At 36.4% G+C, this 17,460-nt stretch overlaps 1 protein-coding gene across 2 annotated transcripts in view; it reads right to left on the bottom strand.

Moving 5' to 3' along the window:
* Nucleotides 1–12,596: 12,596 nt before the first annotated feature.
* The window catches only part of LOC104120652 (transportin-1-like), a 33,746-nt gene continuing 28,882 nt past the window's right edge, over nt 12,597–17,460 (bottom strand). For both annotated transcript variants that reach the window (XM_070196817.1, XM_070196816.1), the window contains exons 24-29: nt 15,759–15,830; nt 15,435–15,559; nt 14,596–14,647; nt 13,976–14,044; nt 13,824–13,883; nt 12,597–13,426 (exon numbers count right to left, since the gene is read on the bottom strand). In XM_070196817.1, the coding sequence (XP_070052918.1) occupies nt 13,343–13,426; nt 13,824–13,883; nt 13,976–14,044; nt 14,596–14,647; nt 15,435–15,559; nt 15,759–15,830 (462 nt within the window). In that variant the 3' untranslated portion in view covers nt 12,597–13,342. The remainder of the gene's footprint in view (nt 13,427–13,823; nt 13,884–13,975; nt 14,045–14,595; nt 14,648–15,434; nt 15,560–15,758; nt 15,831–17,460) is intronic.

Below are 17,460 nucleotides of genomic sequence, written 5' to 3' on the forward strand. Positions count from 1 at the left end.
ATTAAGTTGTTGCTGAGTCCGGGATCATTCCCCTTAATTGATTTGATAATTTATTACATTCTTTATTTGTTTAATCTAACGATATTTATCATTCGTATTGAATTAATCTGCATATCCTTAAAACCACATATGAAATTAATTGTTATCCATTTTTGAATGTAAACGATAGGTTTTATATTATTGTTGTTTCACTATAAGAAAAGTGTGGATTACCTGGGGAATTATTTGGGGAATCTAATTTACAAATCATTTTTATGCGTAAATCTGCAAGTAGTGAATAAAAATATTTCTTTGTCAATTCGCAAGTAAAACCCTCGAGTAAAGCTACTTGGGGATACTTACCTGGGGATTTACCTAGAGATATTCTTACCTAGGGTATTACTTGGGGATTTTGGTTCTGCGAATTTAGCTAAGATTTTCTTTTTGAGGATTTTCTTACCTAGAGAATTACTTGATGATTTTATTTTTGAGGATTTAGCTAGGAATTAATATTTGGGGATTAACTTAGGGATCTGCATACTGCAATTTTAGCTGAGAATGTTTTCTTTGAGATTTACCTAGGAATTTTCTTACGTTGAGATTTAACAGGAAATTTTTTCTTAAAATCATAATTAAGAAATTAAAATTATAATAACATAGAAAATGTGACGACCCGATTGGTCGTTTTGAGTACTAGCTCTTTTTCCTATATTCCGAGACCTCCCGTAGCTTTATTTGATGATTTATGACTTGGGTGCATAGTCCGTGTTGATTTTTGAAAAGTCTATATTTGAAATTTAAAAAAAAATGTAATTTTTGTCCTTAAATGTAGCTAGAGTTGACTACGGTCAATTCTTTTGGTAAACGACCCTGGATCGGTCCTTTGACGATTCTGGTAGGTTCGTATGATATTTTTGGACTTGTACGCATGTTTGGTTGGGGGTCCCGGGGTGACCCGAGGCCGTTTCGACGCATTTTGTGAAAAGTTGAAAAATGAGTTTCAAAGTTGAAAATTTTAAGACTTGATGATCAATTCTTGATATTTGAAGCTATTTTAATGATTTGAGACAGCGAGCGAGTTTGTATAATATTATTACACTCGTGTGAATGTTTGGATTGATGCCCGATGGGCTCATATGAGTTTCAAAGGTGCTTTGGAATGTTTTTGGACTGTTGAGAAAATCTGGTGTAGTTGGTCTGCAGGTCTCGCAAATGTGAGCTTCCCTTTTGCAAAGTCAGGCTCGCATTTGCGAGGGGGTGTGGGAACTAAAGGCTTCTCATATGATCGTGTATTGTCCCCAATGCACACAAATAAAATAAGTAGGGTGTACAGGAACTTTCCTAAACTGTCACATCAATAGTGGCTCCATCCTCTAACCTCGAGCCAGTAGCAATGTTGCTAAGAGATGCAGTAGCAGCAAAAGTGGTAGCAGTGATCACATCTCAACATAGAATAACCAAGGACATGGAATTGGGAGTGAGAAATTGCAGCAGGGGAGAGAAAACCTACACCACGTGGTCAACGAGCATTCTTACACTACTGCTCCTGCTACTTTCAATGCACTTTTCTCTCCACTTAGAGGATATGAATTGGGAGCCTAACTTGGACTCAAGTTTGTGACCACGAGCGGTGGGGAGTGGTAAGTAGATGAAAAAGTCGAACGCCTTTTGCTTCATTTTGCATTTCTTGGCTTTCATATGAGGAATCTCATTTTTTCATCTTGCGCCTTCAATCCTCAAAGTGTACAGCTCTTTCCTTTCCTCTTTGCAATCCCTCATTAATTCATGTGTTTCAATTCCCATATCACCACACAACTCCAATGTTGAAAAATACTTGGAAAGAGACATCAAGCCTCCACATTGTAATTTTGCCTGAATCTTGACATTCTCTTTTTCCCCCGAACTAGAGTCAATTTCAACCATACGTTCAATTATGCATGTTGACTCTAATTCTAATTTTTTCCGGCATCGCCAACAAGTATGGAGTCGGTTGGTGGATGTTCAATTCTTGATTCAAGCTCTTAACTATTTTGGAGACTATTTTTCAAGAACTCCTCTAAGGCTTTTTTCTCTTGGTTTCCTTCTTCACATAGGCACTTCATCATGAGTTTGAACTCTCTATTTTGCCCCTGCTCATTTTCTTCCATATTCAACGCCCTATATATGTTAAAACAAAAAGTAAAATTGTCATAGTGGGGCTTCGGGGAAGGGAAGGACAAACACGCACAATTGCCCAAATGACCATTTTGACCACCACACTTATCGCATATACTCCACTCATAGGTTTGAGATTGTGCGCACAATCCGCCCTCGGGAGAATTTAAACAAATTTGCCATGAGTATGATCCTCCATAATAAGGACATGGGTCATCAAAGTATGAACAACTATCATCCGACCAATTTTCATTAAGTGATGCCATTTTCAAAAAACTAAGAAAATAAACAAGAAAAATAAAAAATAAAACAAACAAAGATAAGAAAAATGACAACACAAATATTCACAAGCTTGGACCAAAGCACATATGCTTACTTCCCAAACAACCTAAACACTTGGCAATTTAAAATAAAAATTCAGCTGTGAACACATAACAATTTTATTTTAACAACTAAAACTTAAATTGTTAGCTCCCCGGCAACGGCGCCAAAAATGATGACGTCCAAAACACACCTCGATAAGAGATATGCTACTATCATATGTAATATAATTTACCCAACTATGAGTCGGGGTCGAATCCCACAAGGAGCTATGAAGAGTTCCAGTTGACTCAATTACTAAATAATCTAAGTTGAACAAAGAGGGACAAATATACTTGGATTTTTGTGGCTATTAAATAATGAATTAGATTCGACTAACTAACAACAACTAAACTAGAAGTCGAGAATAACTTAAGAAAGTTATAGATGATAAAAAGGCCTAAGATAGAGAATCTCCCAATTGTCGGGCTAACTCTAAGGGAAGTCTTGAAACTTTGTTTGACATTATTCTATCACCCTTGGACCTAAAGTTGTTCGCTAGAGTTTCCCAACTACTAACGAAACTATTTTTGAACTATTTTTCCCAAAATAATCAAGATAATAAACTTGTCCAATTCTAGGTCACAGTCGAATCATGATGTCCCCATAACGATTCTACATCGGGTTAAGTAATTCCTTAATTCAACCCGAAGTCCTGTTATTTGACTGACCCAACCTTGTCAATCTTTTTCCGAGAATAACAAGAAATAGGGCATAAACAATTGCGAGCTCAAACAATTGAATTCATTAAACTCGCAACCAAACAAATAGAATAAGTATCAACGATTCAGGAATATTTACTCAAAATCGCCTAACAACGGGTTCATCAATACCCTAGCTAGGGAATTTAGCTACTCTTATTTATACTAAAAAAACATAATGACTATTCTCAAAAAAATCTCCATAATAAACGAAAAATAGAAAAGTTGAGATAAACTCTTCAAATCTTCGATTAAGATGGTTTTTGGACTCTTCCAAGCCTTTATTGCTTCGAAAGTTGTGTTCTCTTCTTTTCAGGTCGAGATTGTAGCTGAGGAGGCAAAAAGAAGCTTTTATATCGTGTAAAATTTGCTCCAAAGACCAAAATATCCTTATAATTTTCGCCTAGAAATTTCTGCTCTCGCGCCCCGCGCGCGCGCGCACCGTGCGCTCTGCATTTGATCTTGTCCAGATGAGCGCACATTAGAGGGAAAATGCGTTGTTTTTGCACTTTGTCATTTTCTTCAATTTGAGTAGATTTTCGTCCCAAAACTTCGAATATTCCTTCAATTCTTCTTTCAACTCCTTATCAACCTAAGATCATCAATTAGGCACAATCATGGTGAGTTTTAACCACTAAAGTATTCAAGAACACTTGAGAATGAGGTTAAACTACTATCAAAATATAGAGAATTATGCCAAATATCACTATCCCCACACTTAAGCTTTTGATCGTCCTCGAGCATAGAAGAGAATAGTTCAATCTTAACACATAAGCAATCAAAACCAGTTCAAAACTTCTCAACAAGCAGATTCTGCTGAGATCAACCATGAAATTCAGAGGTCCTTTTTTTTACTCATACTCACACATTGAAAATCGAAACTTTGTGACCACATAAATTCCAATGTACCTCACAAGCAAAGAAGTGCCCAAAAACTCACACATCATGTAATTAGTCACATAACAATGGGATAATTAGCAATCAAGAACCCTCACACTCAGCAATGAATTTTGACATGCACATGAAACAATACCACAAGCTTGCCCATTTTATTGCTATCCACTAATGTAGGCATCTCAAGTAAAGATCAAGTAGGACTTTTCTATGATTGTGATGTAGGCTCAGGGACATGTCGGATAATATGGGCAACAATGACTCAACTCCCTCTGGCACTACCACCACATGATACTTAAGTACATTTCCTTTCTTTTTTTCTTTTTTTTTTTTGGTTTTTCTTCCCTTTTTTTTTTTTGAATAACATTCTCCCTTTCTAAATTACACACCAAAGCTAATAACTTCTCAATATAACCATGTATTGTCAAGACATTGATCATAGTATTCCAAATATAACCATCTTTGTATGGTAACTTCAAAACCAACAATTCCTCCTTGATGCACCCTACCTTGCATACATATCTCTTAAGGTTTTGCATATCTTCAATAATTTTTTAGGCATGTTCATAAAATTCACAATTTAGTTACACATCAACAACACAAGATCTGCCATTTATATTTCTTTTATTTTGCACTAAAAAGTACAATTGACATCCCTTTTCTTTTGTTTCTCACACTACTTCCTTCACGCACTAAGTACTTTCACAATGTTCAAGCGACGTTTGCCATTAGGGACTATAGTAAGAATTTATGCAATTAACTTCACAGGCTAAGGGGCATCATTAGGCTATCAAAGAAAGAAGGTGAACATGTCATTAGGCATAAAGGGGTTATCTAGGGATAATTTACAATTGTATATAGGTCAATTTTGGCTCGTATGGATAGACAAAGATGGCCTACAATCATTTTCTACTTGAGAACATCCTACGACTTCGCCTCAAATAACACGCTGGGCAAGTTCTAGACTAACATGTGAACATGAAAATGCTCAATTAGAACTCACCACTCTATGTACATGGAGTTCAGAGTTGACTCAATTTCAACCCTCAATATGCAAGCATGAGATGAAAAAGAAAACTCAAGCATACTTGGTGACTCTCAGAGAAGGCTACAAGGTTCCGAACTTTCTTTAAAATAAACAATTTTTTTTTTCTTTTTTTTTTAATATTCTAAGAATGCCCGATTCAAAAAATAGCTCCTTGGGAAAGAACCATGGCAAAGAAAACCTAAAAAGAATAAAATAATAAAAATTAAAAATAATATTCATAAACATAGCAGACTCCCACCCCACACTTATGATCGTGCATTGTACCCAATGCACACAAATAAAATAAGTAGGGTGTAGAGGAACTTCCCTAAACTGTCACATCAATAGTGGCTCCATCCTCTGGCCTCGAGCCAGTAGCAATGTCGCCAAGAGAAGCAGTAGCAGCAAACGTGGTAGCAGCGATCACATCTCAACATAGAATAACCAGGGACATGGAATTGGGAGTGAGAAATTGCAGCAGGGGAGTGAAACCCTGCACTGCGAGGTCAACGAGCGTTCTTACACTGCTGCTCCTACTACTTTTACTGTACTTTTCTTTCCACTTAGAGGATATGAATTAGGGTCCTAACTTGGACTCAAGTTTGTGACCACGAGTGGCTGGGGTGGTAAGTAGATGAAAAAGTCGAACGCCTTTTGCTTCATTTTGCATTTCTTGGCTTTCATATGAGGAATCTCATTTTGTCGTCTTGCGCCTTCAATCCTCAAAGTGTACAGCTCTTGCCTTTCCTCTTCGTAATCCCTCATTGATTCATGTGTTTCAATTCTCATATCACCACACAACTCCAATGTCGAAAAATAATTGGAATGAGACATCAAGCCTCCACATTGCAATTTTGCCTGAATCTTGACATTCTCTTTTTCCTCCGAACTAGAGTCAATTTTAACCATATGTTCAATTATGCATGTTGACTCTAATTCTAATTTTTTTCTGGCATCGCCAATAAGTATGGAGTCGGTTGGTGGATGTTCAATTCTTGATTCAAGCTTCAAACTATTTTGGAGACTATTTTCCAAGAACTCCTCTAAGGCTTTTTGCTCTTGGTTTCCTTCTTCACATAGGCACTTCATCATGAGTTTGAACTCTCCATTTTGACCCTGCTCATTTTCTTCCATATTCAACGCCCTATATATGTCAAAACAAAAAGTAGAATCGTCATAGTGGGGCTTCGGGGAATGGAAGGACAAACACGCATAATTGGCTAAATGACCAATTTGACCACCACACTTATCGCATATACTTCTCTCATAGGTTTGAGATTGTGCGCACAATCCGCCCTCGAGAGAATTTAAATAAATTTTTCATGAGTATGGTCCTCCATAATAAGGACATGGGTCATCAAAATATGAACAACTACCATCCGACTAATTTTCATTAAGTGATACCATTTTCAAAAAACTAAAAAAATAAACAAGAAAAATAAAAAATAAAACAAACAAAGATATGAAAAATGACGATACAAATATTCACAAATTTGAACCAAAGCACGTATGCTTACTTTCCAAACAACCTAAACACTTGGCAATTTAAAATAAAAAATTCAGCTTTGAACACTTAGCAATTTTATTTTATCAACTAAAACCTAAATTGTTAGCTCCCCGGCAACGGCGCCAAAATTGATGACGTCCAAAACACACCTCGATAAGAGATATGCTACGGTCGTATGCAATATAATTTACCCAACTATGAGTCGGGGTCGAATCCCACAGGGAGTTATGAAGCGTTCTAGTTGACTCAATTACTAAATAATCTAAGTTGAACAAAGAGGGACAAATATACTTGAATTTTTGTGGCTATTAACTAATGAATTAGATTCGACTAACTAGCAACAACTAAACTAGAAGTCGAGAATAACTTAAGAAAGTTGTAGATGATAAAAAGGCCCTAAGGTAGAGAATCCCCCAATTGCCGGGCTAACTCTAAGTGAAGTCTTGAAACTTTGTTTGACATTATTCTATCACCCTTGGACCTAAAGTTGTTCGCTAGAGTTTCCCAACTACTAGCGACACCATTTTTGAACTATTTTCCCCAAAATAATCAAGATAATAAACTTGTCCAATTCTAGGTCACAGTCGAATCATGATGTCCCCATAACGATTCTACATCGGGTTAAGTAATTCCTTAATTCAACCCGAAGTCCTGTTATTTGACTGACCCAACCTTGTCAATCTTTTTCCGAGAATAACAAGAAATAGGGCATAAACAATTGCGAGCTCAAACAATTGAATTCATTAAAACTGCAACCAAACAAATAGAATAAGTATCAACGATTCAGGAATATTTACTCAAAACCACCCAACAAGGGGTTCATCAATACCCTAGCTAGGGAATTTAGCTACTCATATTTATACTAAAAAAATATAATGACTATTCTCAAAACAATCTCCATAATAAACGAAAAATAGAAAAGTTGATATAAACTCTTCAAATCTTCGATTAAGATGGTTTTTGGACTCTTCCAAGCCCTTACTTGCTTCGAAAGTAGTGTTCTCTTCTTTTCAGGTCGAGATTGTAGCTGGGGAGGCAAAAAGAAGCTTTTATATCGTGTAAAATTTGCTCCAAAGATCAAAATATCCTTATAATTTTCGCCCAGAAATTTCTGCTCTCGCGCCGCGCGCGCGCACCATGCGCTCTGCATTTGATCTTGTCCAGATGAGCGCACATTAGAGGGAAAATGCGTTGTTTTTGCACTTTGTCCTTTTCTTCAATTTGAGTAGATTTTCATCCCAAAACTTCAAATATTCCTTCAATTCTTCTTTCAATTCCATATCAACCAAAGAGCATCAATTAGGCACAATTTTGGTGAGTTTTAACCATTAAACTATTCAAGAACACTTGAGAATGAGGTTAAATTACTATCAAAATATAGCGAATTACGCCAAATATCATGCACCTCTCTAAGTGAGGTACGGAGTTTAATCTTATGTTTATCTTGTTGTTTTTCCTTTTTTAAGAATTTGGCCGAGCTACAAGGATGGGCATGTCTAGTATCACTTCTTGCATTTTAATTAAGTATTCTTTTTCTTTTTTTTGTTTGGTTTATTTTTTTTAAATGTTGACACATTGAAATCTATATCCTCATTTTGTCACCGTAAAATTTTTATATAATCAAATCAAATATAAATATTAAAACTAGCTAGCCGTGGATGATGTAGAATATAATCAATGGGTCCAATTAATACCAGCATTTTACATATATACATGCTCTAGAGATCTTGGATTTGCCTTTATATTAGGGATAAACTTTTGGTAACCTTTGTTCTATGTACACTGAAGAGCCCAATTTCAACTCTTGGCACATTCTTTTTTTTTGGAACTCTTTGTCCTCTAATTTTCTCGGCATATTCATCTAGGACATCATCAGAATCATCTTCACTCGAGAAAAAACTCCAAATTGTTTTATTGAACTCCTTTTCTAACGTATAGCCATATCTTGGTATAAAGAGTGGTGTTGATGTGTTAAAGGGTGACCTTACGGTCTAAAGGTTATATTGTTTTCCAAGATTATTATGCAGGTAATAACGGTAAATTGTCCGATAGAAGTAATTCGACCAACAATTGCACAGGCTTGATCGTTTGCTGACGATTGCTTAGTAGGTACAAGTTCCATATGCTCTGACATAGTTAGTTATTCATAAAGCCTTGAGATGTATCATTGGTCTCCGCACGTACTAATTGTCTCTTGCCATTTGTGGTCGACTCTAACGTACATCAACGGACCATGACTTTAATTTTATGGTTTACCTTTTTACTCCATCCATTTCTACTTAGATAACACATTTTATTTATCAAGAGTTAAACCAGGTAAAATTTGATTAATATTTTAAAATATATTTGTTATTATATTGACATGATGAAAAAAATTGCAACTTATAATATTTTTCGTATAATTTCTGAATTTCTAACTTTTAGTTTTAAAATACTAAATACTGAATTGAACTAATCTAATTCAGATTTTAAGTTTAGTCAAATTGACTCTCGATAAACAAAATGTGTCATCTAAATTAAAGTAAGAAAGTAATTTTATGTTGTAAAATTAAGCAAGTGGGACTCATGATTCCACTTCTCAAGCAGTAGGAAGCCTTACATAAGTAGTGTTGGTTATACGACACATAAAATAAAATTCTAGACCTATGAATCGTAATCTTTTCCACCAAAGAATTTCTCATGAAGCATTATTAATTGAGACAAAGGGTGACCTAGTCATATGGAGCACCCCAAAACCAACTATGTGTAACATTCTTTTGTCCATTAGACCAAAACATTTATTATCAAACAAGAAATAGACATTAGCAAATGTCACGAAATCGATATGTTTAGAGTAATAACATAAACATACTGTCGCTCTCTGTAATATCTTTACCACATTAATTAATTAAAGTAACAAACAGCCTATTTGATGTTGTCAAAATGAAAACTAGATAGTTACATTCTCCGTGTTTCTCTGCATTAGACCTTTTAAACCAAACGATAACACATTACACATGGCTGGCTATCGCAACATCTTCCACCCCAAAGTGTAAATAAGATGATTAAGTGTAAACCAGTGAAAACCGTACTAATATTTTAAAAATATATAACTACTCCATCTGGCCATATATATAATTTAAAAAATGTGACCGTCGTTTGAATTATAGATGTATTTAGACATTGATCTTTAAATTTTATGAAATATAACTTGTATTTTAAAAACTACATGAAATTACAATGAGTCATAATTTCATATCAAGCAATTCATCACTTATGCACTAACCTTAGCTGGTTGAGATGAGTTTATTTGAATTAATTATATTCATTCTATTCAATTCTATTCGAGTCCATTTTATTTTAATATTTTGATCTTCTATTCATTTAACACTAAACGGAGCACTTTAATACATTCCTAGGTCAGTACGTCCATCGAGAGTTCGAGACTAAATTTGATATATACTCTCTCCGTCCTATTTTAACTATCGCTTTAACTTTTTCCACGCTCATTAACAAAATAATAAACATAAGGTTTAATTTACTTTGCTAACCCTATTAAATATTTTTTGAGAATTGAACAAGTATTAAAAAGAACTACTACTTCTTTAATATTAAGGGTAAAGTTGAAGATAATTATTTGGAATAAATTAAGGTAAAGTTAAAATGGGACGGCGGGAGTATAACTGACAGATGCTCGGAAAAAGAAAAAAAGAAAAAATAATCGACCTCTCAACCTTCTCTATACAAATTTTGAGCTAGCTTATGCTTTGTTTACACAAGGGAAGTTGCAAATCACGAAATTTAAAAGCTGCGAATTGTCTCTTGTCTGAATAGTAATAACCTCATCTTTCTTAAGAGAAAAGAAAGGAGTACAATTTTCCTATTATATAATTACACATCTCCAAACCATTCACTCCCCCCCGGAAAGAGGCAAGTACTGTATACTTCAGTAACTTATTAAGAAAATCAATTATATTAGGAAATTAAACATACAATTACTATGCCTATCACCCCGAACAAGTTGGCTCATATATATATATATATAACTCGCTGACCATGCTATTCCATTCAAACCCATTGTTAATATTACGAGAATACAAACATTTAAAGTCAACGCAGAAATTTTATGTACATGAAAGAGAACCCTTATCAACCCATCAAACACAGAAGCTTAAAAAATGGCAGCTTTTGCGAAATCGTAATCTGTAATTATCAGTCAAGTTTTTAACTTTTTCTTCTTTCCAGCCATAGAAAACCAGCTCCTGAAAATCACGACAAGGGCGTCGCTGAGGCACCCAAACAACCAAAAGCACTTCTCTTTGACCTTGATCAACAAACTCCGGTCGGCCTCCGGGATTTCGATAGGCTGTAGATACGCCCACGCCGCCTGCTGTAAGAGCGGGTCCTTCATCGGAATCTCTCTCCAGCTTTCCTTGCGATTAATCATTGGTGATATAACCGACGGCGGTGATTCCGGCATGATATCCTTAAGGCTGATGTAGGCCAGTGATTGAAGAGTATCCATCTCTATGTCCGAGAATTCGAATTGCACATTGGACTTATTATGGAAGCCGTCGCAGTGAAAATCAGAGAATGACTTTATTAAACTAGTTTCCATATTCCCAAAGGACTAATAAAAAAAAGGTACCTGCAGCAGCTAGCTTTGTGTACCGAAGAGGGGTACTAATTCTGTATGCAACTGAGCTGTTGCTGAACTGAAGGAGAAGGGTAATTTTGCTAGTGAAAAGCTAAGAAAATGGAAGAAATGAGGTAGAATGAAGTTTTTAGGTGACTTATGTGCAGTGAAGTGGGGTCCATGCGCAGAGACGAAAATTGGTCTTTAGATGGACAAGTGTACTGTTTAGTCGTGTGAACTCGTGTCTTGTCTGTACTTTCTCTCGCTTCTTGCTGTTGTTACACTTGCACTCTCACTCATCCACAGGAATCACCTTCACATCAGGATCTAAAGAGTCACAAGGTTTCCAACTTTAGAACTCTGAAAAAGACACTCGAAGACAATTACTATCACCCGTCCTCTAACGTTGTCTGCTTTGGTTTTTGACCAACGTAAGAAGAGTACAAGCTATTCTTAGTTCCCGTCTCCTTGCGCACTAAGCCTTAAGGAATGCAAGTTTACGGCATGCAGTTACCTATTGGGTACCTCAAATTGCGAGAGAGCCTAAGCTTGGCGAACTTAAAAACACTGACCTGTGAGAAATTGCATGATGGGATTCTGCTTACAAAACAATTGCAAGAACTGGTAAATACTGCAGGTTCCAGCTATGTAAGGAACTAACCCTTCCTCTGTGCACCCCAATTATACTGTTTCAGCAGTAGGAACTCAAGAGGCAAAAATAAATGATTCCTTCTAATTGTGTAAAGAAAGAATAAATTACTACACTTTATGATAATAAAGATCCATTTAACAAATAACGTTACCACTCGCTATGTTGCTCTGGAGTTTGGTTGGAGTAACAAATGCATGGGATAGTCTCCTAGTGTTCTGATTTTAGATGCTGAACTCGCATAATACGCATGGAATAATGAAAAAAACTGCAACATGGCATAGAAGCAATGGAGAAGGAATTTCCAGGTCATGTAGAAGGGTGGAGAAGAAACTAATGCAGCGTCGCAGTAGAAACTGAATCTTCTGCATTGCATCACTCTTAGATTTATATTCCAAATGTTAATAAACATTGTTAACTATGTGACTATTGGCCGTTACCATCAGCGAGCACATCAGACACGTCATTCACCGAAACATTCAAATGAAAACAAAATCCACATACATTTGTACCACAGTCAATAATTCCCCGAGTATTGGCTAAATCTAATAACCATGGAAATTCTTAATGTACCTTCCCCATGAAAGCAGATCAAATAAGAAAGAATGTCAAACATACTTCAAGAAAAGAAATTACTTCCTTTTTGAACCCGATGAATTTCTCCTCCTTTTTTTTTAAGAATTATATATAATAGGTGCAGAAACTACTGCTGGACAAAAGTACAAATGGAAATTTACACTCAGAATTATGATACAGCATTCTCCATACAACATACACTTTAGGCATCACGTCACAACTCTGACTGTCAAAATTTCAATTACTATAAACGGTGACAAATTATGGCAGGATAAAAAGATGCACATTTTACCTTTTTGAATAGACACAATTCGAACCCCTCCATCCAATGAACTACTAAGGTGCAATTACTATTACTGCTCTCTCTCATCACCCATCTTACTAAACAATATCTCATTCCCTCCTAACAGACCATCAATTCGTAACCTCCTAAAAGAAAAGGTAGATCATTAAATTATGAGACACCTAGCTGTCGTGGGTGCTGAATTAATCCAACCCAATGGAACCTTACCAAGAAAACTTTAAAATGAGGAAAAATTACTTCTCGACCCAAGAAGCAAATGGTGAAAAACTAAAATATGGATGTCATAAAGCAACCTGTGCAGTAGATGTCTCAAACCTTTGCTTCTCTGCTCCTCCAAACAACGGCTATGCAGACAAACCAGCTCACCGGAAATTTGGAGAAGTATAGCAAGCTTCAACCTTCAAAGAGCATGTTTCTCCAGGATGAAAATTCAACTGCAAACTTGTGCTTGCTCCAACATGCATTGTTCAACAACAATCAGACATTGGTAAACTGGCACCAATATAAATCGGAGAGATGCATGGCTCTGAAGCAACAGAGGAGCGATGAGCTCTAGCATTGAACACATTATACTTTTTATACTTGATACTTTAACAGCTTGCCCTTCACAGAGGGCTCCAAGGCAGACATGCACTGTTCCCAAGCACCATTCTTGAGCATCTGACCAATCCCAGAATAATGCATTAGATATCTTTGTATGGAAGCAATCTTTCCACTGCACGCAAACGACTAACAAATAATTCAACTACTGACCCCCCCCCCCCCCGAACCCCACAAAAGTGCCCTTCCCTCCGTTTTTCTCCATGCATTATCAAACCCAACGTCAAACAACACAAAGATAGAAAAAGCGTGCAAGCAATAAAAAATCAACTTCATCAAGCTCAGTTGCTCAACTAGTGATCTAAAAGGAAAATATGTACTGTCAAAATCCCTCGAAATATCCCACAATTTTCTGATGCTCGCAGCTAAACTATAGAAGCAAGTTGTAAACAAGTTAGAAATGATGATATCATGTAAAGTTCTAATGATGACAGGAAAGAACTGCAGAAGCCCTTACTTGCTTATATCCATGCAAAACCTGGCAGATTTCATTGTGTAGATCTTCACTTTCTATTTCCTGAAAAAGGATCATAACATCAAGACCAATACAAAATAATCTACAAATTTCTTTCCACTGTCGGAATACAGCAATGAAAACGGAGTACTTACATGCCAACTTGCAATGGCTTTGCACATGAAGACAAGTGAATTCAAAGCACCAGATGGATTGGCCTTAACCTGCAACAATCAAAAGAACCAAGTAAAGTTCTGGACAGTAGCTAACAACAAAAGTTGTAACTGTGTGCAAGTTAGGGTTGCTTGTTTTTCTAGAAAAATCATATTAATTTTATATAACACCATAGCTTGAGATTTGCCATTCGTTGGTTTTGCAAATGCCAGCGCATCTTTACGTAGACATTTTTCTGATTATATAAATGATAAAGCACTTCTGTCTTGACATCTTTTGTTGATAATACAACTCATAGAGCACTTCTAGTACAAACTTCCATTTTACATAAGTCGCCTGCCCTTTTCAGAGTTAATGAGCATATAGACGGTGCAGTAGATTGATCCTTTTAGGTGACTGCCATGCATAAATGGTCAAGTTAAGAGGAAACACAAGTTTAACTTAATGAACTTCAGGATTCAGTTTTGTCAATCAAATCCAGCCTGTGAAGTTGAATAATCAAATTTTTCAGTTCCTAACACGAAAGAAACTTATTCATATACCAATATCAAGTTTATGATGACCTGAACCAATGGGTAAAATAGGAAAAGACAGAAAATACCACTGCACATAAACCGCGAAAAGCCTCCTCCTTTTCAATATCATCACGTATCCTGCCACAAAATGACCACCAATTGTTGGTTATCAGGCAGAGGCACTTTTTATATTGGGATAAGCTGAACCCAGATGGCACATCAATGTTCAATGTTGAAAACCATGACTAACACAACAGCGACTAGGATTGCAGTGGAAGAAACAGTGATGCTTTACTCAAAGAATCAGACACTAACTATTGCTTTCATGAATTAAAAAGCAAGACCTGGTAATAATTTTCAGAATGTTAAAACTTAAACGATAACACCATCTTGTTCAACGACTTCTTCCACCTTACACCTTTATCTTTTAAAATTCAATGAAACTTAGAAAAGGAAAAATCCAAAACAATCAAACCACCTGGTCTTCGACCTCCATAAGTGAATACATTCCTGGTAAGGTATAAAAAATACAAAGAAACGCAGTAGCAGCTTTGAAGAATACATTCTCACATTTTACTAAGAGCTCTCAATCATCCAAATCATTCAATTTAATCCAAATCATATTATCTTGGTACTTGGAACAATGAAGCAGATTTTTTCACTGGTGCATCTTTGGGGAATCAACGCCTACTTTACTTCCAATAACTGCCTTTAATTGCGTTTACTCTCATTCGAATATATCCATGTTCACTCTCATTCAACAAGTGCCTTTAATGGGTTAGAGTACATTGGTAAAACATTATTTATTAGTTAATAAATAAATCATAACGTTGTTTATAGAATCTCTCTTTTGTGTGAAAATATGACAGTTTTATACTTCAGCGCGTAGGGAAAGCTAGAAGAAGAGCAGGTGGAAGTCACTTACATTGACAGAGCAATACACCAAGCTTGCATGAAATGTTCCATATGGGGTGATACAAGCTCTGGACAAACCCATGCAAGTCTTCCAAGGGTGATAGCACTGTTTTCTATCAGTGACTTGTTGAGCCCCTTCTCACCATAAATATATTCAATGAGAATGACAATCCACAACAAAAGGTCGGGCACATAAACAAGTAACTTTGGGTTATCATTTAAAAAAAAAAAACTCTGATCAATCACATCAACAGTGATAATACATATCTGAGTCATGCACATATGACTAAATTAATATCATTTAGAAACCAAAAAATGTTCAACAGATAATTACCTCAGCATGTTGAAGAATTGGCACTAAGCATGATACTACAGTCAAGACTATTGGAGATATCTCCTTGGGAACCTGAAATTATGACATCCCATATAAGATCAAATTCTAAGTGATTCAAAAAAAAATACAAGAAAGTTCAAGTTATAAATGTGGGGTTAAACAGGGAGCGCAATTACAGTCAAATCAGAATAGTTGCAGCCAAAGATACATAAATTACTTCATACTCATTATCATTTGTGAGAAACCAAAACGCTAGAGAACAAGCAATAGCAGCACTAGTGAATCCAAACAGCACCTTGTGTTGCAGAATAATGAGATACAAGGGGCTCTCATCTGTCTCCTAACATTCTTCTGTGATAGGCATATAAGCGCATTTCAAAAGTACGGATTATAATGGCGCAGTGCCAACTAGACTTAAAAGGTAAGTTTTACAGAGTGGTTGTTAGACCGACTATGTTGTATGGGGCAGAGTGTTGGTCAGTCATTAATTCTCATGTCCATAAGATGAAAGTGGCGTAAATGATGATACTGATATAGATGTGTGGGCATACTAAGAGAGATAAGATCAGGAATGAAGATATTCGGGATAGAAAGGGAGTGACATCCGTGGTGGACAAGATGCAGAAAGCGAGGCTCAGATGGTTCGGGCATGTGAAGAGGAGAGACCCAAATGCCCCAGTACGGATGTGTGAGGTTAGCTATGGTGGGTCTTAGGAGAGGTAGAGATAGGCCGAAGAAGTATTGGGGAGAGGTGATTAGGCAGAACATTGCACATTGTCAGCTTACCAAGGACATGACCCTCGATAGGAGGGTGTGGAGGTCGAGAATTAGGGTAGGAGGTTAGTAGGTAGTTGCGCATTCTTCTTTTCCATACCAGTAGTATTAGTATGTATTCTCGTTTTTTCTTATTCTTAAATTTCTATTACTACTTGTTGTTTCTTTCGCTTCGATTATCTTATTAACTTATTGTCGTTACTGCTTCTTTTGCATGGCTTCTACCGTATTTCTTTTTCATTACTGTTATGCTTATGCTTTCCTTGAACTGAGAGTCTATTGAAAACAATCTCTCTACCTCTACAAGATAGGGGTAAGGTCTGCATATATACTACCCCAAAACTCTACACTATGTGAGATTACATTGGGTATGTTGTTGTAGTGTAATGGCGAAGAGCGAATGCGTTGGGCAAGACCTTCCTCCATAATGTTGCCGTACCCTGCTCCTACTTGTTGTCAAAGGCGAAAAGCTTTAAAAAGCGCCTTAGGTCTATTTGGGCTGTAAGCGCACTTAAAGTGTGGTTTTTAGTTTAAAAAAAGGCGCAATGAAGGAAATAAATAAAAATTTATATGTAATTCAAGAACAAAGTAACAAATTCATTCATAATGTTTCCCTTAGCAGCTAATACACCTATTTCTGATTATAGTTGTTATTTAGTGCTGCTTGATTCAAGAGAGAACTCATGGGCAATGAAGCACACGCCTTAGTACCTTGCCTTACACTGAAGCGCAACTAAAGCGAGGCGAAGCGCCCTCCCTGAGCTTCAGGGCATAAGCGCGACTTAAATGAGCCTTTGACAATATTGCCTGCTCTGCTCAACTCTTTTTCCTATTTACACCAGAGCCACCTTGCCTCGTCCCCCCTTTTCGGCCCATAATCATCTTCTCTTTCCATACTAATTTTTTTCTTTTCATTGTTTTTTTAGAA

Source organism: Nicotiana tomentosiformis, chromosome 3, assembly GCF_000390325.3.
Source record: "Nicotiana tomentosiformis chromosome 3, ASM39032v3, whole genome shotgun sequence".
NCBI lineage: Eukaryota > Viridiplantae > Streptophyta > Magnoliopsida > Solanales > Solanaceae > Nicotiana > Nicotiana tomentosiformis.